The sequence below is a fragment of the Schistocerca americana genome, chromosome 2 (assembly GCF_021461395.2).
Source record: "Schistocerca americana isolate TAMUIC-IGC-003095 chromosome 2, iqSchAmer2.1, whole genome shotgun sequence".
Classification (NCBI taxonomy): Eukaryota; Metazoa; Arthropoda; class Insecta; order Orthoptera; family Acrididae; genus Schistocerca; species Schistocerca americana.
This window is the reverse complement of record NC_060120.1, coordinates 5,037,577-5,061,162: the sequence shown is the minus strand read 5'-3', so window position 1 is coordinate 5,061,162 and position 23,586 is coordinate 5,037,577. Positions and strand designations below refer to the sequence as shown.

The window sequence follows — 23,586 nt, the reverse complement described above, 5'->3', positions numbered from 1 at the left end:
CTACCAAGATGGACTTTAAACTAGGCAAACTGGGAAGCATTCACTTCTGCTCTTACCATTAAATCTCCCCCACATGGTACCATTGATGTGGTAGTTGAGAGGGTCACTAGATCAATCGTTTTTGCGGCGGAAAACACGATCCCTTGTTCTTTAGGGTGCTCCCGATGAAAGTCAGTACCTTGGTGGTTACCGGAAATCGCTGAGGCCATTAAAGAGCATTGGCGAGCTGTACAGTGACATAAGCAGTACTGTTCCCTAGAGCACCTAATAGATTTTAAATGGCTCTGTGCCTCCATTCACCAGATTATTAAAAAAAAGACGGAAATAGCAATGTTGGGAGAGGTACGTCTTGACCATTGGGTGCCATACATCACCTTCCCAAGTCTGGACGAAGATCATACGTGTTTGTTGGTACCAGACCCCGACAGGTATCACTGGCATTAACATCAATGGCATGTTAACCACCAACGCAAACACAATTGCTGAGCACTGTGCTCGAGCCTCCGCGTCGGAGAATTATCCCTCAGCATTTCACATACTCAAACTGTGGATGGAAAAGAAGGCCCTCTCATTCACCGAATGTCACAGTGACCCCTATAATGCTCCATTTATAGAGTGGGAACTCCACAGTGCCCTTGCACATTGCCTCGATGCAGCTCCTGGGCCAGATCGGATCCACAGTCAGATGATCAAACATCCCTCATCCGACTACAAGCGACATCTCCCCATCATCTTCAACCGGATGTGGTCCGGTGGCATCTTTCCATCACAATGGCGAGAGAGCACCATCATTCCAGTGCTCAAACTGGCAAATACCCGCTTGATGTGGATAGCTATCACCCCATCAGCCTCGCCTAAGTTCTTTGTAAGCTCTTAGAATGTACGGTAAATCAGCGGTTGTGTTGGGTCCTGGAGGTTTCCGCCAGCGTTGCTGTACCACTGATGATCTTGTGTCCCTCGAGTCTGTGATCTAAACAGCCTTTTCCAGACGCTGACACCTCGTTGCCATCTTTCTTGATTTACAAAAAGCTTGCAACACGACCTGGTGACATATCCTTCCCACATTATATGAGTGGGGTCTGTGTACGGGTGCCAATGACCGCGCAGTTGAGCGCCCCACAAACCAGTCATCAATACTGCTTTCAACAAAGCTTCTGTACAGTAATGCAATCTGTGTAAGCCTTGAAAACTTTGCACTTGACAGTGCTGGGCTTCAGTAGCTTTGGAATTATCTTAAGCTGTATAGTACGTATACATTTAAGTGTCTGAGGTAAGCTTTTTAATTAATGTGTAAAGAAAGAATGGATGAAGTTTTTGGGTCAAGTCTAGGGTTCAGTTGCAGTTCTCAGCTTTGAGCCATGGTGTCATACTGTACAAACGAAGAATGTAAATTAAATGTTGTCTGTGGTTGACAACTGGCATAAACTACTCAGTTTATTCTGAATATATCGATTTCCAAGGAGCCTAAGAACACATCTTACATTGCTGTGAGTTACATGAGCAGCAGTTGCATTTATGATCTTGGATCTCAGTAACATTTTGGAGCTCTTTTCTAAACACGGCACAATTGCGTTTAGGATTTATTCTTTTGCTATCACTCTGTCTACTTTAGCTATATAGCTCACTTCAAGCTGCTGCTTACTACATTTCATTATTTTTCATGTTTTCTTATTAGGTATGTATTAGGATTTTTCTTTTAGGATTTATTTATTTTTTGGTATCACTGTGTGTTTGAGCTACACAGTTGAGTACTAGTTTTTGATCCGAAATTTCATTTTGTTTGTAAATTTTAGTTATGTCTTGTTCCTGTCTCTTGTGTTTCCTGTGTTTTACTGTTACTGTGTTGTTGTTGTGGTGGTGGTGGTGGTGGTGGTGGTGGTGGTGGTGGTCATCGTCGTCGTTTTCGTCATCTTCTTCAACCTGAAGACTGGTTTGATGCAGCTCTCCATGCTACTCTAGCCTGTGCAGGCCTCATCATCACCAGACAACTACTGCAATCTACATGCTTCCGAATTTGCTTACTGTATTCATCTCTTAGTCTCTCTCTACACTTTTTACCCTCCACTCTTTCCTCCATTACTAATTGGTGATCCCTTGATGTATCATAATGTGTCCTATCAACTGATCCCTTCTTTTGGTCAAGTTGTGCCACAAATTTCTTTTCTCCCCAATTGTATTCAGTACCACCTCATTAGTTACATTATCAACACATCTAAACATAAGTATTGCTCTGTAGCAACACATTTCAAAAGATTGTATTATTTTCTAAACTGTTAATCATCCATGTTTCACATCCATACATGGCTGCACTCCATACAAATACTTTCAGAAAAGACTTCCTAACAGAAAAATTTTATATTCAATGTTAACAAAATTGTCTTCTTCAGAAATGCTTTCCTTGCCGCTGCTAGTCTACATTTTATATCCTCTCTACTTCTGCCATCATCATTTATTTTGCAGCCCAAATAGCAAAACTCTTCTACCACTTGAAGTGTCTCATTTCCTAATTTAATTCCCTCAGCATCACCTTACTTAATTTGACTACATTCCATTATCCTTCTTTTGCTTTTGTTGATGTTCATCTTATATTTCTCTTTTCAAGACAGTCCTGTTCAGCTGCTCGTCCAAGTCCTTTGCTGTCTCTGACAAAATTACAATGTCATTGGCAAACCTAAAGTTTTTATTTCTTCTCCCTGCACTTAATTTCCTACTTCAAATTTTTGTTTCGTTTACTGCGTGCTCAGTGTAGAGATTGAATAATGTCAGGGATAGGCTACAACTCTGTCTCTCTCCCTTCTCAATCGCCGCTTCCCTTTCATGCTCCTTAACTCGTATAACTGCTGTCTGGCCTCTATAGAAGGTGTAAATAGCATTTCGCTCCATGTGTTTTACCCCTGATGGCTTCACCATTTCAGAGAGTATTCCAGTCAACATTGTCAAAAGCTGTCTCAAAGTCTACAAATGCTATAAATGTGGGTTTGCCCTTCCTTAACCTATCTTCTAAAATAAATCATGGCATCAGTACTGCCTCATGTGGTCCTATCATATTCGGAATCCAAACTGATCTTCCCCGAGGTTGCCTTCTACCAGTTTTTCCATTCTTCTGTAAAGAATTTGTGTTCGTATTTTGCAATCAAGACATGAAAATGATAATTTTTGCACCTGTTAGCATCTGCTTTCTTGGGAATTGGAATTATTACATTCTTCTTGAATTGTGAGGTTATATTGCCTGCCTCTTACATCTTGCACACCAGATGGAAGAATTTTGTCATGGATGGCTCACCCAAGACTGGTAGTAGTTCTGACAGAATGTCGTCTACTCCCGGGGCCTTGTTTTGATTGATGTCATTCAGTGCTATGTCAAATTCTTCTTGCAGTATCATATCTCCCATCTCATCTTCATCTACATCCTCTTCCATTTCTATAATATTGCCTCCAAGTTCAACTCCCTTGTATAGATCCTGTACGTATTCGTTCCACCTTTCAGATTCACCTCCTTTGCTTAGGACTGGTTTTCCATGTGAGCTCTTGATGTTCGTACAGCTGCTTCTCTTTTCTCCAAAGGCCTCTTTAATTTTTCTGTACATTGTATCTATCCTCCCCATGGTGAAATATACTTTAAAATCCTTATGTTTGTGTCTGGCTTTTCCTGCTTATCCATTTGCACTTCCTGTCAATCTAATTTTTTAGACATTTGTATCCCCTTTCGCCTGCTTCATTTACTTCGTTTTTCTATTTCCTCCTTTTGTCAGTTAAATTCATTATCTTCTTTGTTATCCAAGGATTTCTAGTGGACTTGCATCTTTTTACCAATTTGATCCTCTGGTGCCTTCACTATTTCATCTCTTAAAGCTACTCATTCATATTCCACTATATTCCTTTCCACCTTTCATGGATTGGCACACTCTATTGTACATTTCGGCCTCTCTTCGAATAGCATCACAGGTGTTGTGAAAACACTGTTGAAGGCTCTGCACGTCAGAACATGGTTCAGCATACACAAAGCTTTTCAGATGCCCCTAGGGGGAAAAATGCAGGGGGCTTAAGTCTGGTGATCTAGCAGGCCATGCTACAGGGCCTCCACATCCTAGTCAATGTGTAGAGAAGATGTTGCTGAGGCGTGTCAGCAAATTATGATGTGGAAGTGGTGTGGTGCTCTGTCATGCGGAAACCACATAACCTGTCATATTGCCAAAGACACTTTCTCAAGCAGCCGAGGCAAAGTATTCTGTAGGAAGTCCAGTTACATTCTTCCCTCGAGGCGATGTGGAATAATAACTGGTCCAAGTATGTGATCACCAAGAATCCCTGCCTTCACATTGATGCTGAACTGGAGATGCTTCAACTTTTCCCCGAGTATTGTCTGTAGCCCAAAGATGACAATGATGCGTATTGATGCTGCCAGTTCTAGTAAATGTTGCTTCATCAGTAAAGAGGACTGATGACAGAAAACCATAATTGTGATGGTCTGGTGCAAAAATCGACAAAATCTTTCCCGTAGAGGGAAACCCACTGCTGATAATCCTTGCTCTTGTTGCAGGTGATAGGGATAGTAGCAGTTGTCATGCAGGATATACATAATCATAATCTGGAGCTGTAGAATCCAGTCCTCCAAGTCTGGTGTGCACACAGTCTGCAGCCTCCCTGCATGTTTGTCTGTCTGGAAGGACCCATGATCTTACAAACACCAAAAAATGGCTGGACATGTTGTCCGATGTGGTTGGCGTCTGTGAGGGTAATTGTTTTGGTATAGCAATGCTGCTTCTCAACCATTTCCACCTGCTTGGCTGTACACAAACAGCATCTCGGCTTGTTCCTGACATGAATACCAGACCATGCAGCTGGTAAACTACACTGTGTCAATCACACGGCCTGCAGCACTCTAGGAACACACAGCTTGTGGCAAGAGGAACTTTCATTCATCGGTACTGTCTACCTTGGCAACAATGGATTTCCAGACACATGTTCTCCCTCCACTTCCAGTCAGTAATCTGTCCGTACAGTTTGTCGGTTTTATTAATGTTCACCCTGCATAATGAATCTGAAACCTTCTGGTGTCTCCAGGTCTCTTCCACCTTTACAGTCTTCTTTCGTGATTTTAAAACCAATTGTTAGCAATGGTTAAATTATGCTCTGTACAAAATTCTACCAGGTGGCTCCCTCTTTAATTCCTTGCCCTCAGTCCACATTCACGTACTATTCATTCTTCTCTTCCTTTTCCTACTGTTGCATTCCAGTCCCCCATCACAATTAAATTTTCATCAGTCTTAACTATATGAATAATTTCTTTTATCTTATCATATATTTCTTCAATCGCTTCATTGTCTGTGGTGCTAGTTGGCAATATAAACTTGTACTACTGTGATATGTGTGAGATTCATCTCTATCTTGCTTAGATAATGCATTTGATATGCTGTTCATAGAAGCTTACCCGCATTCCTATTTTCTTATTCATTATTAGTCCCACTCCTGCATTACCTGTGTTCGACTTTGTAACCCTGTATTCAGCTGACCAGAAGTCCAGTTTCTCCTGCCACTGAACTTCATTAATTCCCACTGTATTTGATTTCAACCTATCCATTTCCCCTTTTAAATTTTTTAATCTACCCACCAGATTAAAGGATCTAACATCTCACACTCCAATTCATAGAATGCCAGTTTTGGTTCTCCTGTTGACGACTTCCTCCTAAATACTTCCCACCCAGCGATCCGAATGAGGGACTATTTTACCTCCAGAATATTTTACCGAAGAGGATGCCATCATCATGTAATCGTACAGTAGAGCTGCACAATCCCAGGAAAAATTATAGCTGTAGTTTCCTCTTGCTTTCACAGTTGTAACGCAACTTTACGCTAGCACAGGAAAAGTTCAGCTAATGAAAGGACTAGGCCACAATTCTCAAACATAATTGACTTTATTACAATGTAACTCTCTGAGCAAGTTTCATTCCTTGATACTTATTTTAAAAAATACGTACAGAATCGTTGCACTTCCAGATTTGATCTTAAGCAAGGGTAGACAAACATCAGCTCATTTAGCATTAAACTTTTAGGCAAGCTATTAAAATAATAAAAGACTAAAATATATTTTGCCAAGCAGTAATAATTAAACAACCACTACCAAAGCAATCAGAATCCAATAAGGCTGGTACTTCAACTAGAAAAATCACTAGGCCAGAATGTAACCTTTGGTCTTACTCTAAGCCGGCATCTACCAATGAGCTCATGATTAAAAGAAAAAAGAAAAAAAAAAACACAGAGCATAAAAAAGTTTCTCATAAAAACGTTACTCTAATGAAATATAGAAATCTCTAAAACAAATTCAAGCTACAAGTAAATGACTTTAGAGTTAACTTCTGCAATAGTTCAACACAGGATCATTAAACAACATTAAGCAAACTCGTGGTTTTAAAACTAAGCCACCACTCACACAACTGCAAATGCATCAAGAGATAATGGTTATAATTGGGGGCATATACTTAAAGCAGGATTACACAGGTTTCCTTTCATTACACATGTACTGCCACTGTTGGTACGAGTCCTTTTACTCTCCAACAATCTACAGGGCCAGCTCGCTTGTTTCCTCAGACAGGTCATTGTACAAATGGGAGAGAACACAAAGTAACAAGACAAGCTTTTAAAACACACAAACAGGTGGTTTTAATTCAACAAGCCTCAAAAACATGTACATACGTGCTTCAGGGAATACAAGCCAGACAATAATGACAATTTAAACTATGGCCTGGAAAACTCCAAGCAACCAATTGGTCCAGTAAATAAAAAAAACAAAAAATTTAACCACACTTGATAAACCATCAAAACATGGCCATTTCACTACTAAGGAAATCATTCAGGACTGGCAGCTGGCAATACCCACAGCACAGACTGAAGTAGCTGACGAGAATTTTGAATGAGGCAACAAGTGTCCACTCAGAGTCCCGTAAACCAATGAAAGTCAGAATCACCAATGCCAGTAGCAACAGTCTCAGTTCTACGCATTACCAGCTTATTCTGCCACCCAGCGTGCTTCCAAACACAGTGCATGCGCGACTCACGCCTCCTAGCGGCTCTGTGTTCACTCTGTCTCTTGTGGATCGCCTCAGGCACTCGCTTTACAGGCAAGCAGATGGGATCGATAACTGCTAGGTCGATGTGTACACATCAACAGTACCAGTACAGCAGTCCATTTTGGTTGATGTTACAAGGCCAGATTAGTCAATCATCAACACTGTTGCCTCTGCAAGTACTGAAAAGCCTACTGCCTCTCTTCAGGAACCACATGTTTGTCTGGCATGGCATCTCAACAGAAACTGTCCATTTCGGTTGCTCCTACAGTACAGCAATCTGCTGCAATCATTGCTGGCTAGGTCCATGGTCCATGGGTTATTTATATTAAGAATTTGGTGTGATTCTATAATTCATGAATACATTTTGGTTCCATGGAAATGTTTGCAAGTGTCTGCCATCACATTGAAATCTTGTATGTGTTGCATCTTTGGATCCACTATGACATCACTGGTGAAAACAGACAGGTGTGATAGTATTTATCCTCATCCATGTCATGCTCCTTGTCCTCCTCCTCTCTCCCCTGCCCCCCATTTTCTTGAGAGCCATCTCTCGCTGCCTGTGGAAGGAACATTAGCATATGAATTGTTTTGTTAATATGTGTTACTGTTAATGATTTTCTTACCTAATGTAATGTCGACTACATCCCTGAAGATCTCCTTGCTCTAGGTCTTTGAAGTGAATGATGTACTAACCTAGCTTTTACACATCTACATTATCCACTTCTTATTCTAGGTACCTGTTCAACTGTGGTGAAGGTACTCAGCGACTGGCACATGAGCACAAAGCGAAGCTGTCTAAACTAGAACATATTTTTATTACTCACCTGTCATGGGACAACATCGGAGGACTACCTGGAGTTGCTCTAACAATACAGGATGTAGGAGTTCCAGAAATTATATTGCATGGCCCACCAGGAACAGTAAGTTTCGTATATATTGTTTTCTGAATTTATACAAGTGAAAATATCTAGAAGAATTGCTGAGTCGCAATAGGCACAATAAAAAGATTCACATAATTAAAGCTTTCAGCCATTAAGGCCTTTGTCAGCAACAGACACACACACTCACATAAATGCAACTTGCACACACATCAGCAGTCTCAGAGAGCTGAGACCACACTGTGAACAGCAGCACCAGTGCATGATGGGAGTGGCGACTGGTTGGGGGTAAGGAGGAGGCTGGGGCAGGGAGGGAGAGGGACAGTATGGTGGGAGTGGCAGACAGTCATGTGTTGCAGTTTAGACGGAGGGCAGGAGAGAAGGTGCGGAGGGGGGAGGTGGTAAGTAGCGGAAAGGAGAGAAATAAAAGAAATTAAAAGACTGGGTGTGGCCTATCACGACTCAGCATCTCTGCTATATGGTGATTAGCAACTTTCCTTCTCTGGTATTGTTACATTCCATCCTGGATTTTCCATTGTTTGATTTTTGCCTCACAGCTTTTCTTCGATCCTTACCCTGTGCTGTTTTCCTTTGTAACTACATTCTTTTGCATCTACTATACTCAATGTCATTCCTTCCTTATTTCTTTTCTTTCCTGTGTTTCTCTTGTTGTCTTACAAACCACACTGCACGCTCCACTTATGAGCCACACTGTATCACCCGTCTCGGCTGCGCTCAACAGACGGCATCAAGACCACACTGATTGTTAGTGCAGCACCTTAGGTCCCACATTACTCCCGCCGATATAATGAAGCCTATACCTTCGAACTGATCACGCCTATACCTTCAAACTGATTACGCTCCTTGTGTCAGTTCCCGGATTTTTGCGTGTTATCTCCCGCACTTTTCCGATGCCACAGGATCTTACATCTCTAACTACAAACCTCTCCCCACCCCCACACTTTCCCTGTTCTATGCCTGTTCACAGCCACTAAATCCACCTCTTTCAGTCACATCTGCCACCCCCCTTACTCTTATCCACCCTTAACCTGCTACCCACAGTAATATACATATATTTCTTATTGATTAGTTATTTTCTAATTTGACCCTTGTGACTTTTCGCAAATTTTAGTGAGTTTTCACCTTTCACTATCGTCATCTTCCTCAGATTTCATCTCGTTTTTTCCCCCCCTTGTGCATCAATTTCGTCCTTTTCATAATTTTCACACGTATTTGGGCATATTTTTGTGTAATTTTTTGGATGTAATTCTACTTTCTTACGTAATTTTTCGCATTTTTTGCACCGCCATGGATCCATGCTCCTTTCATCTGCATCAATACAGAAAAGTTTCCTTACTCCTAGCCAGATCCCAGTCCCACATACTGTTCCTGCGTTGCTGCTTGGCTCATGAAATCCCCCCTAATGGCCTTACCATCAAATTACCCATCTCTGGTTGCCACCCCTCCTTCCACAATGACCTCCACCTTTCAGATTCCACCAATCCTTAGCCCTCACCAACGTAGCCCTGCAAAACCATATCAACCAAGCCCAGCCCTCTTTGCAGTACCTCCTCTCCATCCTCAAAATTCTCCTGCTATGCAATCCCAAATTCCTGGAACCCATAACACATATTGAAACCCTTGCCATGCAGGAACTTGAGCAACATGCACAACGCCACCTCAAGAAGCTCTCCATCCTACTCACTTCCTTCTCCCGCCTTGGAGTACCACTGCCCACCACTTTTACAACCATCTCCAGACTTCCCCCACGCCCCCTCATAGCTGACAAACCCTGTCTCGCAGAGCTACTACATTTACCCCACTCTCCAAAAATCCCTCCCACCACCACACAGAACCCAGAACCTAAACAGACCCACAACACAGTTATGAACCTTTCCTCCGGAAGCCTTAGTCCCACAGAAATATCAGTCCTTTCCAAAGGCCTCCCAAATTCAACCATGCTGGACTAGTTAAAGACCTTCTCTCCTTCTCCCGGTCCCTACAATGGAAACACTTTTTCGGTACCAACCCGACCAATCAGACTCAACCAAAGACCAATATTGAACCTTGCCTAACTCAGTTCACTCTTCCATCCAATTGTGATCCACCCCTACTGCCTCCAAACCACCCCCTATTAACTTTCCAGAATTTCTTAACCTCAAACCTCGCCTCAGCATTATTCCCCAAATCCCTCAACATGCAAACTAACCTTACATCCACAGAAAGAACCGCAGTCCACCATCTAAAAACTGATCCCGACCTTATAATCCTACCGGCTGACAAAGTCTCCACCACTGTTGTTTTGAACCACAAGGATTACATGGCAGAAGCACTCCATCAGCTGTCAGATACTTCCACCTACAAACCATGCCACAGTGATCCCATTCCAGTAATTCAGCAGGATCTCCAGTCACTACTCAAATCCTTAGGCCCATCCCAGAACCTCTCCCCAGAGTCCAGCTCTCTACTTACCCCTACCACTCCCCACACTCCCACCTTCTACATGCTTCCTAAAGTCCGTAAACCCAACCACCCTGGATGCCCCATTGTGGCCGGTTACTGTGCCCCCACTGAGAGAATCTCTGCTCTCGTAGACCAACACCTTCAACCTATTACCCGGAACCTATCCTCCTATATAAAATATACCGACAATTTCCTCGACTGACTCTCCACAGTTCCTGTCCCTTTACCACATGGTGCCCTGCTCATCACTATTGATGCCACCTCCCTGTACACTAACATTCCTAATGCCCATGGCCTTTCCAGACGCCCTATGGATTCTAAACCAACAACCTCCTTCCTAGTCTCCACGACCAACCATGTCCTCACCCACAATTACTTTTACTTTGAAGGCATTACCTACAAACAAATCCGCGCTACGGCTATGGGCACCCGCAAGGCACCATCCTATGCTAACCTATTCATGGGCCATCTAGAGTAATCCTTCCTAAAAACCCAGAATCCTTAACCCCTCACCTGGTTCAGATTCATTGATGACATCTTTACTATCTGGATTGAAGGTGAGGACACCTTATTCACATTCCTCCAGAACCTCAAACCTTCTCCAACATTTGCTTTATCTGGTCCTACTCAACCCAACAAGCCACCTTCCTAGATGTTGACTTTCACCTCAGAGATGGCTTTATCAGTACCTCCGTCCATATCAAACCTGCTAACCACCAGCAATACCTCCACTTCGACAGCTGCCACCCATTCCATACCAAGAAGTCCCTTCTGTACAGCCTAGCCACCCATGGTAGTTGCATCTGTAGTGATGAGCAGTCCCTCTCAAAATATACCGAGTGTCTCACTGAAGCCTTTACTGACCGTAATTATCCCCCCATCCTTGTACAAAAACAAATCTCCTGTGCCTTATCTTTCCAATCTCCCACCACCTCCCAAATTCCGAGTCCAGCCACAGAGCAACATTCCCCTTGTAACTCAGTTCCGTCCAGGACTGGAGCAACTGAATTACATTCTCCACCAGGGTTTCGACTACCTCTCATCGTGCCTTGAAATGGGAAATGTCCTGCCCACTGTTGTTCCCACCGCTCCTACAGTGGTATTCCATAGTCCACCGATCCTACACAATACACTTGTCCATCCTTACACAATCCCTGCTCCCAATCCCTTACCTCATGGCTCATACCCCTGTAATAGACCTAGATGCAAGACCTGTCCCATACATCCTCCTACCACCACCTACTGCAGTCCGGTCACTAACATCACCTATCCCATCAAAGGCAGAGCTACCTGTGAAACCAGTCATGTGATTTACAAGCTAAGCTGCAACCTCTGTGCTGCATTCTATGTAGGCATGACAACCAACAAGCTGTCTGTCCGCATGAACGGCCACCGACAAACTGCGGCCAAGAAACAAGTGGACACGCTGCCAAACATGATATTCCTCATCTTAATGACTGCTTCACAGCCTGTGCCATATGGATCCTTCCCACCAACACCAGCTTTTCTGAATTGTGCAGGTGGGAACTTTCCCTGCAATACATCCTACGTTCCCGTAACCCTCCTGGCCTCAATGTTCGTTAGTCACTGTCCTCACCCATCCAGCCCCCTCCCTGTTCCCATTCCAGCACTACACAGCCGTCATTTCACCGCCACGCCCAGTCTTATTACAATTTTTTTTTTTTTTCCTCCTTTGCACTACTTATCCCCTCCCCTCTCCGCACCTTCTCTCTTGCCCTCCATCTAAACTGCAACACTTTACTGCCTGCCACTCCCACCATACTATCCCTCCCCCTCCCCACCCCAGCCTCCTCGTTACCCCCACCCAGTTGCCACTCCCATCATGCACTGGTGCTGCTGTTCGCAGTGTGGTCTCAGCTCTCTGAGACTGCTGATTGTGTGTGTGTGTGTGTGTGTGTGTGTGTGTGCTGCCGACAAAGGCCTTAATGGCTGAAAGCTTTAATTGTGTGAATCTTTTTATTGGGCCTGTCGCGTCTCAGCATCTCCGCTATATGGTGAGTAGCAACTTTCCTTCTCTGGTATTGTTACATTCCATCCTGGATTTTCCATTGTTTGATTATCTAGAAGAATTCATATTTTAGAAGGCATTGCAGCTCTTTATTTGTTGTGTAATGTTAATATTTGCTGTTAATGAAATGTTATATTTCAATTTCTTTGCACTGGTTGCTTTTCATTTTATTTGTCTGTTGCACCTTCTTTTGATTTGTCTTTTATATTGTGCTTTACTGTTTCATATTTTCGCTTTTCCTATACTTATCAAAGGGTAAACATCATTTATTATCTTTGCCTCCCTTATGCACACAGCTGCTTCTTAATTTCCTGTAATTTCATTTTAGTAGTAACATGGAATTTTATCAGATTTTAAAAATGCATTATATGAGACTGTATGACTTCCTGTTAAGTTGTAACTTCCCCACTCAGCTGCACCCCTGCCAGATATGAACTCCAAATATAAAGACTTTTTTCTTGGGTGAAAGCACAGTGAATGTTTTGATATCAAATATCTAAATATCTTTGTTTGTCCAAGCAAAGAATGCGCTATGTACTATTTATTAGAAGTTGCTACAGAAACCAAGACAATTCACAAGATATATTTCCTGCAGATGCCCTGTGCATCAGAAGGAAGTACTCACACACACACTGGGGAAAACAGCATGGGAAGATTAGTTCTGAGAGCCAGTGTGTTAATTTTCACAACACCAACTGAGTAACAGAAACTGTGCTGGCTACCTACTTTTCCACCATACCCAAGTCATTGCATTCAATGTGATACTCTTCAATGTAAGTAACTTAATCTGGAACATCAAAGAATATCTATGAATTATATGTCAAATGTCACATTAAGTAGATCAGAATGCAAAGAAAAGAGACAGCAATATTTTTCCACAGTAGTAATAAGTCTCATCTATCTGTCCAAGATTCTGGACAGAAATATGATATGTACAAGAAAATATACACTTTTATCCAATAAATCTGATATAACAAAAATATGAAGTAGATCCTATACCCCCGCCGGCGAAACATTGCACTTGACAGTTCGCTTTTTGTCTAGTCAGGTTGGCTATACTGTAATAGCGATGTTGCAACAGCAGCCTCTATACACACAGCAGACGATACAGTTTTCCGTCCCATCTCGCAAATGCAAGCGATTGAGCAATTACAGTGTATATAAAAACTCGTTTTTAGTTGTACTACAATGACAGGAAGTAAACAACCGTATAATAATGCATGTAAAAGCATAACAATGCGCACCCTTTTGATAACGGAGCAAAGAAATACAAAAAACAAGCATCTGACGACTGGTACTTTAAAAATCAATCATGTACGTAGTTTACAAAATAAATAATAACCGAGATTGCAATAAATAACCAATATTAGTAATTTTTCACTCACCAATTTACAGCGATAATGGCGCAATTCCATCCAGCTCGTCATCGTCACTGTTGTCCGACTCATCGCCAAAACCGTCTTCATCGTCGTCATCAGCAAGACAAATCATTTATTGTTCATGGCCACTGATAATGCCCTCTATTGTCTGTGCTGCTCGTATAAGCTTCTCGACGTGCTCTACTTTTTTTCTCCATGAGGCTGCATCCACAGTCACAAGAGCTTCACGCAACAGCTTTTCCACCTCTGTTATTGTAAAGGACTTCTTGTTGTTCCTTACATACATTCTTACATCACTCCATATTAACTCAATAGGGTTGAAATGGCAGTGATATGGTGGCAGCCTTATTACAGTATGACCCTGCTCCTTGGCAATTTCGTCTACTACATATGTAGGTGTCGTAGCCTTATTTTCTTTAACAAGAGAATGTAACAGAACCTTTGTCATACTCCTATCCGCTGCAATATTTCGAGCCTGTAACCACTGCACCATAACTTCTTTCCGATCATTTGTGGTTGGGGCTTTGTTCTGTATCACCGAATGATATGGAGCATTGTCCATTACAATTGTTGTAGGGACAGGAAATTGTTTTAAAAGGTTCCTGAACCACTCAACAAATCGTGTGTGATCCATATCTTCATGGTAATCACCAGTCTTTTTTGATCTAAAAACTAAAAGTGCATCCGGGACAAAACCACTGGAGGAGCCTGCATGGACCACAATTAATCTAGCTCCTCTTCCCGTCGGCTGATGGCCGCTACTGCTGGGTGTGTTACCCGTCCAACATTTACTGACAGCTTCCCCGGCATTAACCCACGTTTCGTCTAGCCAAACTATGGAATGAATGTCTCTGCCCACAATTTTGTGCAAGAAAATGCTATGAGCGGTAACAATATGTGCCCTCTCTAACAGTACTTTGCGTCCGTCTAGCGTTTTGTAACGGAAACCCATATTTTTTAGTACAATTTTTAGTGATGTTTTACCACCCCTGAAGAGTTCACTTTCTTTTAAAGAGATTAATAACTTAGCTACAGTCGGATACTCTTTTCTGCTGTAGTAAGCATAAATATGCCTACGAATTGCATCTGTCTGGAAAGAATCTGAATCTCTGATAGGATTAGACCGCTTTTTCTTCTTTCCCGGGGTTGATAAAAATGTATTATTTGATCCAGACAGCTCGGAGTCATTACGGCTCACTTCAGTATCTTCCAAGTTTTGTAGTAATACTCCCTTACTTACTACGGTTCTTGCACTAATACCAAGAGTTTTCGACGTACATTCCACCACTTTGTCGGCAGGAATTGATGGCTGTCCATGAATGCTTACGTAGTTTTTCTCCTGCTTGTAAAACTCACGAGTTCTGCGTATTAACTCCAGTGCCTGGCTGTTTAGCAGCGCCCCTCGAAGCAAAGGATTGTCACTAGGTGAACGAAGTCTTTTCGGTGGCATTTTCCAAGTATGTACACTCACAACGTAACAAAAGTCACAATGATATAGCACACAGTACAACGAAAACACGCGGTAAACAACATACAATTTACGTTGTATACACATTCACTAAATAAAGCCGGCAACGCGGGAACTTTGACGTCACAGCACGTGAGTAACAGCAGTGCTCACTGCGCTGTGATTGGCTGGCGCCCCACGCTGAACGCTTAGCGCCTATCGTTCTTCACTTGTTACTCTGTTACGCTGCCAACTTCATACGCAAACGTCAAGTGCAATGTTTCAGCGGACCGGGTATAGTTTTATTTGTGGTCAGCCGAAAAGGCCAAAAAATTATGAACCGTTGATAAATGTTCTCATTCAGCCTGCAGAAAAGTACTACAATTTTTCAATAAAAGTTAGTTTAGAAGCATTACACTTGTAATTTATACTTCCTTTGTTTTGGGTGCCATGATCTGTTCAGTGGAACATCTTGGGATGGAATCCAAACATCCATAGGTACCTAAAGATAGCTTAGTATCTAATAAAGCATGTTGTTGTTGTGGTCTTCAGTCCAGAGACTGGTTTGCTGCAGCTCTCCGTGTTACTCTATCCTGTGCAAGCTTCTTCATCTCCCAGTACCCACTGCAACCTCATCCTTCTGTATCTGTTTAGTGTATTCATCTCTTGGTCTCCCTCTACGATTTTTACCCTCTACACTGCCTTCCAATACTAAATTGGTGATCCCTTGATGCCTCAGAACATGTCCTACCAACCGGTCCCTCCTTCTTGTCAAGTTGTGCCACAAATTTCTCTTCTCCCTAATTCCATTCAATACCTCCTCATTAGTTATGTGATCTACCCATCTAATCTTCAGCATTCTTCTGTAGCTCCACATTTCGAAAGCTTCTATTCTCTTCTTGTCCAAACTATTTATCGTCCACGTTTCACTTCCATGCATGGCCACACTCCATACAAATACTTTCAGAAATGACTTCCTGACACTTAAATCTATACTCGATGTTAACAAATTTCTCTTCTTCAGAAACACTTTCCTTGCCATTGCCAGTCTACATTTTACATCCTCTCTACTTCTACCATCAGCAGTTACTTTGCTCCCCAAATAGCAAAACTCCTTTACTATTTTAAGTGTCTCAATTTCTAATCTAATTCCCTCAGCATCACCCAACTTAATTCGACTACATTCCATTATCCTCGTTTCGCTTTTGTTGATGTTAATCTTATATCCTCCTTTCAAGACACTGTCCATTCCGTTCAGCTGCTCCTTCAGGTCCTTTGCTGTCTCTGACTGAATTACAATGTCACCGGCGAACCTCAAAGTTTTTATTTCTTCTCCATGGATTTTAATTCCTACTCTGAATTTTTATTTTGTTTCCTTTACTGCTTGCTCAATATACAGATTGAATAACATTGGGGAGAGGCTACAACCCTGTCTCACTCCCTTCCCAACCACTGCCTCCCTTTCATGTCCCTCGACTCTTATAACTGCCATCTGGTTGTTTCTGTACATATTGTAAATAGCCGTTCGTTCCCTGTATTTTACCCCTGCCACCTTCAGAATTTGAAAAAGAGTATGCCAGTCACCATTGTCAAAAGCTTTCTCAAAGTCTACAAATGCTAGAAACGTAGGTTTGCCTTTCCTTAATCTATTTTCTGAGATAAGTCATAGGGTCAGTATTGCCTCATTTGTTCCAACATTTCTACAGAATCCAAACTGATCTTCCCCGAGGCCGGCTTCTACCAGTTTTTCCATTCATCTGTAAATAATTTGTGTTAGTATTCTGTAACAAAGGCTTATTAAACTGATAGTTCAGAAATTTTCACATCTGTCAACACCTGCTTTCTTTGGGATTGGAATTATTATATTCTTCTTGAAGTCTGAGGGTATTTCGCCTGTCTCATACATCTTTGCTCACCAGATGGTAGAATTTTACCAGGGCTGGCTCTCCTAAGGCTATCAGTAGTTCTAATGGAATGTTGTCTACTCCTGGGGCCTTGTTCGGCTTAGGTCTTTCAGTGCTCTGTCAAACTCTTCACGCAGTATCATATCTCCCATTTCATCTTCATTTCCTAAATACTGTCCTCAAATACATCACCCTTGCACAGACCCTCTATATACTCCTTCCACCTTTCTGCTTTCCCTTCTTTGCTTAGAACTACATTTCCATCTGAGCTCTTGATATTCGTACAACAGGTTCTCTTTTCTCCAGAAGTCTCTGTAATTTTCCTGTAGGCAGTATCTGTCTTACCCCTAGTGAGAAATGCCTCTACATCCTTACATTGGTCCTCTAGCCATCCCTGCTTAGCCATTTTGCACTTCCTGTCGTTCTCATTTTTGAGACATTTGTATTCCTTTTTGCCTGCTTCATTTACTGTATTTTTATATTTTCTCCTTTCATCAATTAAATTCAATATATGTTCTGTTACCAAGGATCTCTACTAGCCCTTGTCTTTTTACCTACTTGATCCCCCGCAGCCTTCACTATTTCATCCCTCAAAGCTACCCACTCTTCTTCTGCTGTATTTCTTTCCCCCATTCCTGTCAATTGTTCCCTTATGCTCTCCCTGAAACTCTGTACAACCTCTGGTTCTGTCAGTTTATCCAGATCCCATCTCCTTAAATTCCCACCTTTTTGCAATTTCTTCATTTTAATCTACAGTTCATAACCAATAGATTGTGGTCAGAGTCCACATCTGCCCCTGGAAATGTCTTACAATTTAAAACCTGATTTTTAAATCTCTGTCTTACCATTATATAATGTATCTGAAACCTTCGAGTATCTCCAGGCCTCTTCCATGTATACAACCTTCTTTTATGATTCTTGAACCAAGTGTTAGCTATGATTAAGTTATGCTCTGTGCAAAATTCTACCAGACGGCTTCCTCTGTCATTTCTTACCCCCATTCCATATTCACCTACTACGTTTCCTTCTCTTCCTTTTCCTACTATCGAGGTCCAGTCACCCATGACTATTAAATTTTCGTCTCCCTTCACTTTCTGAATAATTTCTTTTATCTCATCATACATTTCATCAATCCTTCGTCATCTGCGGAGCTAATTGGCGTATGAACTTTTACTGCTGTGGTAGGCATGGTCTTCATATCTATCTTGGCCACAATAATGCGTTCACTATGCTGTTTGTAGTAGCTTACCCGCACTCCTATTATCTCATTCATTATTATACCTACTCCAGCATTATCCCTATTTGATTTTGTATTTATGACCCCGTATTCACCTGACCAGAAGTCTTGCTCCTCCTGCCACCGAACTTCACTGATTCCCACTGTATCTCACTTTAACCTATCCATTTCCCTTTTTAAATTTTCTAATCCACCTGCCCAATTAAGGGATCTGACATTCCACGCTCCGATACGTAGAACGCCAGTTTTCTTTCTCCTGATAACGATGTTCTCCAGAGTAGTCCCCGCCCGGAAATCCAAATGGGGGACTATTTACCTCCAAAATATTTTACCCAAGAGGACGCCATCGTCATTTAACCATACAGTAAAGCTGCCTGCCCTCAGGAAAAATTATGGCTGTAGTTTCTCCTTGCTTCCAGCTGTTCGCAGTACCAGCACGGAAAGGCTGTTTTGGTTAGTGTTACTGTTATAATGTCAAGTTGAACACATATATTTCAAAACGACACAACACATGTAAGTCACAGAGCAAGTTGACAAAACAAGACATGTGAACACGGTAACATTCAAATCAGCACTGAGTCCAAGTCTGTCGGCCGCTGGCTGCTTGGCAGCTTAGGTGGCGCGGCTGCTGCATGGCTGGCAGGCAGCGCCGCATATGGAGGACGCGCGTAACTGCGCGGCGACACTTTGAAAGATCGGCGAGTCACAACACTTTTCCCCCCTTTGAATTTTTTGCACTGGTCTTGATGGAGGTGGCCTGTAGATTGCTAACGTCCATAGGCATTGTTTGACTGGCCTTAAAGTCTCGAGGAGGAGGCTTCCCGTATGGACGGAAGTGTCCCCGATGATAACGGGTTGAGATGACAGGAGACGTAGGGGTCGAATCTGCTGGGGTCCTGTGCACCAATCTGCCCGTTGCGGAAAATCCGGTTGATATAACAGAAGACATTGGCGATGTGTCGGCATCCGTAGGAGAAGGAGGCGAGTAGAGTTGCTCTGACAGATGATGGTCATCCGGTTCCTGCATGGGTAAGTCTCCTGGTGGCGACCGTTCTTGTGCTGGCACCAAGATGACAGTGAGAGGGCTGAGTTGTGAGTAATGAGAGATGCCAAGATCCCGAGCATCAGGTAGAGCCGAAGATGGTGTAGTGGCATTCGGAACAGGCATTGCCGGTACACGAGGCCGAAGCTGGTCCGAATGATGCACTGCAACACCCGTGTCCGTCTGGATTTCATACAGGCATCGGCCACGGTGTCGTGAGATGCGGCCCGGATTCCATTTTGGCTGCCTGCCATATCCCCGTACCCATACAAGGTCGCCGGCGGTGAACTGGCCGAGTGAAGGCACCCGCGGCCGTGAGGTGGAAGGCCGCAGAAGATGAAGTAACGTGCGGGGCTGTCGGCCATGTAAGAGCTCAGCCGGGCTGTGGTCGCCCATGGGGGTGAAACGGTAAGAAGCCAGAAATTGGAGAAGAGCATCATCAGCAGCAGAAGAAGTCAGGAGATTCCTCATCTGAGCCTTAAATGTGCAGACCAGTTGTTCAGCCTCACCGTTTGATTGTGGATGGAACGGAGGGGCCGTGACATGCATGACACCATGACGAGCACAAAAATCCGCGAATTCGGAAGAGGCAAATTGCGGACCATTATCAGTAACAAGAATAGAGGGAAGGCCTTCGAAAGAAAAAATGCAGGCGAGAGCACTTGTGGTTGCCGTGGTGGTAGGCGACGTGCAACGGACAATGAAAGGAAAGTTAGAGTAGGCGTCAGTTACGAGGAGCCAATAAGTACCTAAAAAAGGTCCCATGAAGTCAGCATGAATGCGCTCCCAGGGCTTTGCAGGTGAAGGCCACGGTGACAAAGATGACTTCAGGGCGGCGGTCTGTGATGCACAAGGGCCGCAGGCAGCGACCATGTGTGCGATTTCAGAGTCGATGCCGGGCCAGTACACATGACGGCGCACCAGAGATTTTGTGCGAGAGACACCCCAGTGCCTTTGGTGAAGGATGCGCAAGACCGAAACACGCAAAAACGCAGGTACCACAACACACGGCAAAGCATTTTCAGTGGAAAGGAGGATAACACCATCCCTACCCGTGAGGCGGTAATGCAAAGCGTAGTAGTTCGGCAACGGATCAGAAGTCTTAGCATACGGACGATCTGGCGAACCCTTCTGAATACAGTGTAAAACCCGGGAGAGGGTAGGATCAGAACCCATAGCAGCCACCAGCCGGTCCCCGGTGATGGGAACCCATCCACAACCCACTGCTCGGCAACATCCAGGTGGAAACACAAAAGTTCATCCCTATCAAATGACAGATCAGGACCCATGGGAAGGCGAGACAGTGCATCAGCATTTGCATGTCGAGCCGTCGGCCGGAAATGAATCTCATAATTGAAACGAGACAAGTAAAGAGCCCAACGCTGGAGGCGGTGTGCAGCCTTGTCGGGAAGTGACGTTGATGGATGAAACAAGGAAACAAGTGGTTTATGGTCTGTAACAAGATGAAATTTGGACTCATAGAGAAAAACACCAAGCTTATGAAGAGCATAAATAATGGCTAAAGCTTCTTTTTCAATTTGAGAGTATTTTCGTTGGGCATCCGTGAGCGTTTTGGAGGCATAAGCAATGGGTTGTTCAGAACCGTCAGAAAAACGGTGCGCAAGGACTGCACCAACCTCGTATTGAGAGGCGTCCATGGCAAGAACGAGATGTTGGCCAGGTCGATAAGTAGCCAGGCACGGGGCCTGTTTCAGCATAGTCTTTAATTTCTGGAAAGCTGCATCGCATGACGCAGACCAGTGAAAAGGCACATTTTCATGCAACAGCTGATGCAACGGCTGAGCCACCGAAGCAGCAGACGGTAAAAACCTGTGATAGTGTGCTATTTTCCCCAAGAAGGCCTGAAGTTCCTTAACAGATGTAGGGCGAGGAACGGCATCGATCGCAGCGACACTTTGCTGAAGCGGACGAATACCATCCCGAGAGAGTTGGAACCCCAAGTACGTGATAGATGCCTGAAAAAATTGTGATTTCTGAAGATTACACTTAAGACTGGCAGTCTGTAAGACATGAAAACGTGTGCGGAGATTCTGAAGATGTTCTTCAATGGGTGGAGCCAGTGACAACAATGTCGTCCATGTAATTGATACACCCAGGGACAGGGAACAACAATTGTTCCAAGAATCGCTGAAAGAGAGCAGGGGCGCTGGCAACCCCGAATGGCAATCGTTGATATTGATAGAGGCCGAAAGGCGTGTTAAGGACCAGAAACTGCCGGGAAGCAGCGTCGAGAGGAAGTTGATGATAAGCTTCGGACAGGTCAAGTTTAGAAAAATACTGGCCTCCCGCAAGTTTAGTGAACAATTCTTCAGGTCGGGGCATAGGATAAGTGTCGATGAGGCATTGCGCATTTACAGTGGCTTTAAAATCACCACAGAAATGAATATAACCATTGGGCTTAGCAATGACAATGACAGGAGAGGATCACTGACTGGAAGTGAGAGGAAGCAAGACCCCTGAAATAGTGAGACATTCCAGCTCCCGTTTTACCCGATCACGAAGGGTCACAGGAATGGGCCGAGCCCGAAAAAACTTTCGACTGAGGCCGTGAAGCTCAGCAGCCCAAGTGCGATAGGATTGATTCGGTTGTTTTTGACAACGATAAAAGGCAACATGAGAGGCTACCACATGTGTTTGCTTATGAAAATATACGGACAGAAATGAGCACATTTGAGCAAAGGACAAAGACGCAGGATCTTTCAAAGGAGCCAATTGCGACAACAATTGATACATTTGAGGTGAAATCCATGAAAGGAGCAGAGACTTAAATGTTTGTTCGTCCATGACATGAAATGCCAAGAAGTGTAGTCGAAGATGTTTTTCGTAATCAGACCAGTCTTCCGCCGTCTTGTCGTAAGGAGGAAAAGGAGGTATAAATAACGACGAGAAATGGCCCGCATTGAATGCCGCGACGAAATCGCGAATCGCCGATGTGAGAAGCGTTAGCTGTTCAATGAGACGTTGCAATAGTTGCTCTAAAGTAGCCATGGAAACCTGTGGGTCAATGATGAAAAGGAAAAATGCACTACCTCGTCGCCAATTGTTATAACATCAAGTTGAACACACATATTTCAAACCGACACAACACATGTAAGTCACAGAGCAAGTTGACAAAACAAGACATGTGAACACGGTAACATTCAAATCAGCACTGAGTCCAAGTCTGTCGGCCGCTGGCTGCTTGGCAGCTTAGGTGGCGCGGCTGCTGCATGGCTGGCAGGCAGCGCTGCATATAGAGGATGCGCGTAACTGCGTGGCGGCACTTTGAAAGATCGGCGAGTCACAACAGTTACAAGGCCAGATCAGTCAATCATCCAGACTCTTGCCCCTGCAACTACTGAAAAGGCTGCTGCCTCTCTTCAGGAACCACACGTTTGTCTGGCCTCTCAACAGATAACCCTCCGTTGTGGTTGCATCTACAGTACGGCTATCTGTATCGCTGAGGCACGCAAGCCTCCCCACCAACGGCAAGGCATAGAGCAGGAAAAACTGAAAAATGGAGTATTTGTCACATGGATGATAGGATTTATTATGTCAGCTTGTTGATAAAAAAAAGTATTTTAGGAAGCCAAACTGAGAGACAATTAACAAATTGTGCTCAGAAAATAAAGTCATCTATCATAGATCACTTTCTTAAAATTTTTTTGAAAAGACTCTAGACAGTGAAATAGCTCTCTAATTACTACAGCAAAATTAAGTCTGTCATGAGGCATGACATTGATTTCAAAGGTAGCTGAAGCATAATTCAGGAAAGTCAGTGCAATGTTAATATACCATCAGAAACACCATTCATTTTGTTAGATGCTGCATGCACCATCAGCAAACGCAAGTGCGCGTGTGGCCCCCCCCCCCCCCCTCCACACACACACACACACACACACACACACACACACACACACACACACTATTGGCACTGGGGGGGGGGGGTGGAGGAAGATTATGGGAGTGGAGGATGGGCTGTAAGGATAGCTCCCACCTGTGCAGCTCAGGAAAGCTAGTGATGGTGGGAAGGATCCAAATGGCATGGACTGTGAAGCAGCCAATGAAATCTTACACGTTGTGCTATGATGCATGTTTTGCCACTCAGTGGTCCAGTTTGTTTTTGGCAACAGTTTGGCG

At 43.6% G+C, this 23,586-nt stretch overlaps 1 protein-coding gene across 1 annotated transcript in view; it reads left to right on the top strand.

The window, feature by feature from the left end:
- The window catches only part of LOC124595800 (ribonuclease Z, mitochondrial), a 137,625-nt gene that overhangs the window by 4,956 nt on the left and 109,083 nt on the right, over positions 1–23,586 (top strand). Inside the window, exon 2 of the mRNA XM_047134688.1 lies at positions 7,801–7,987. Coding sequence (XP_046990644.1) covers positions 7,801–7,987 — 187 coding nt within the window. The remainder of the gene's footprint in view (positions 1–7,800; positions 7,988–23,586) is intronic.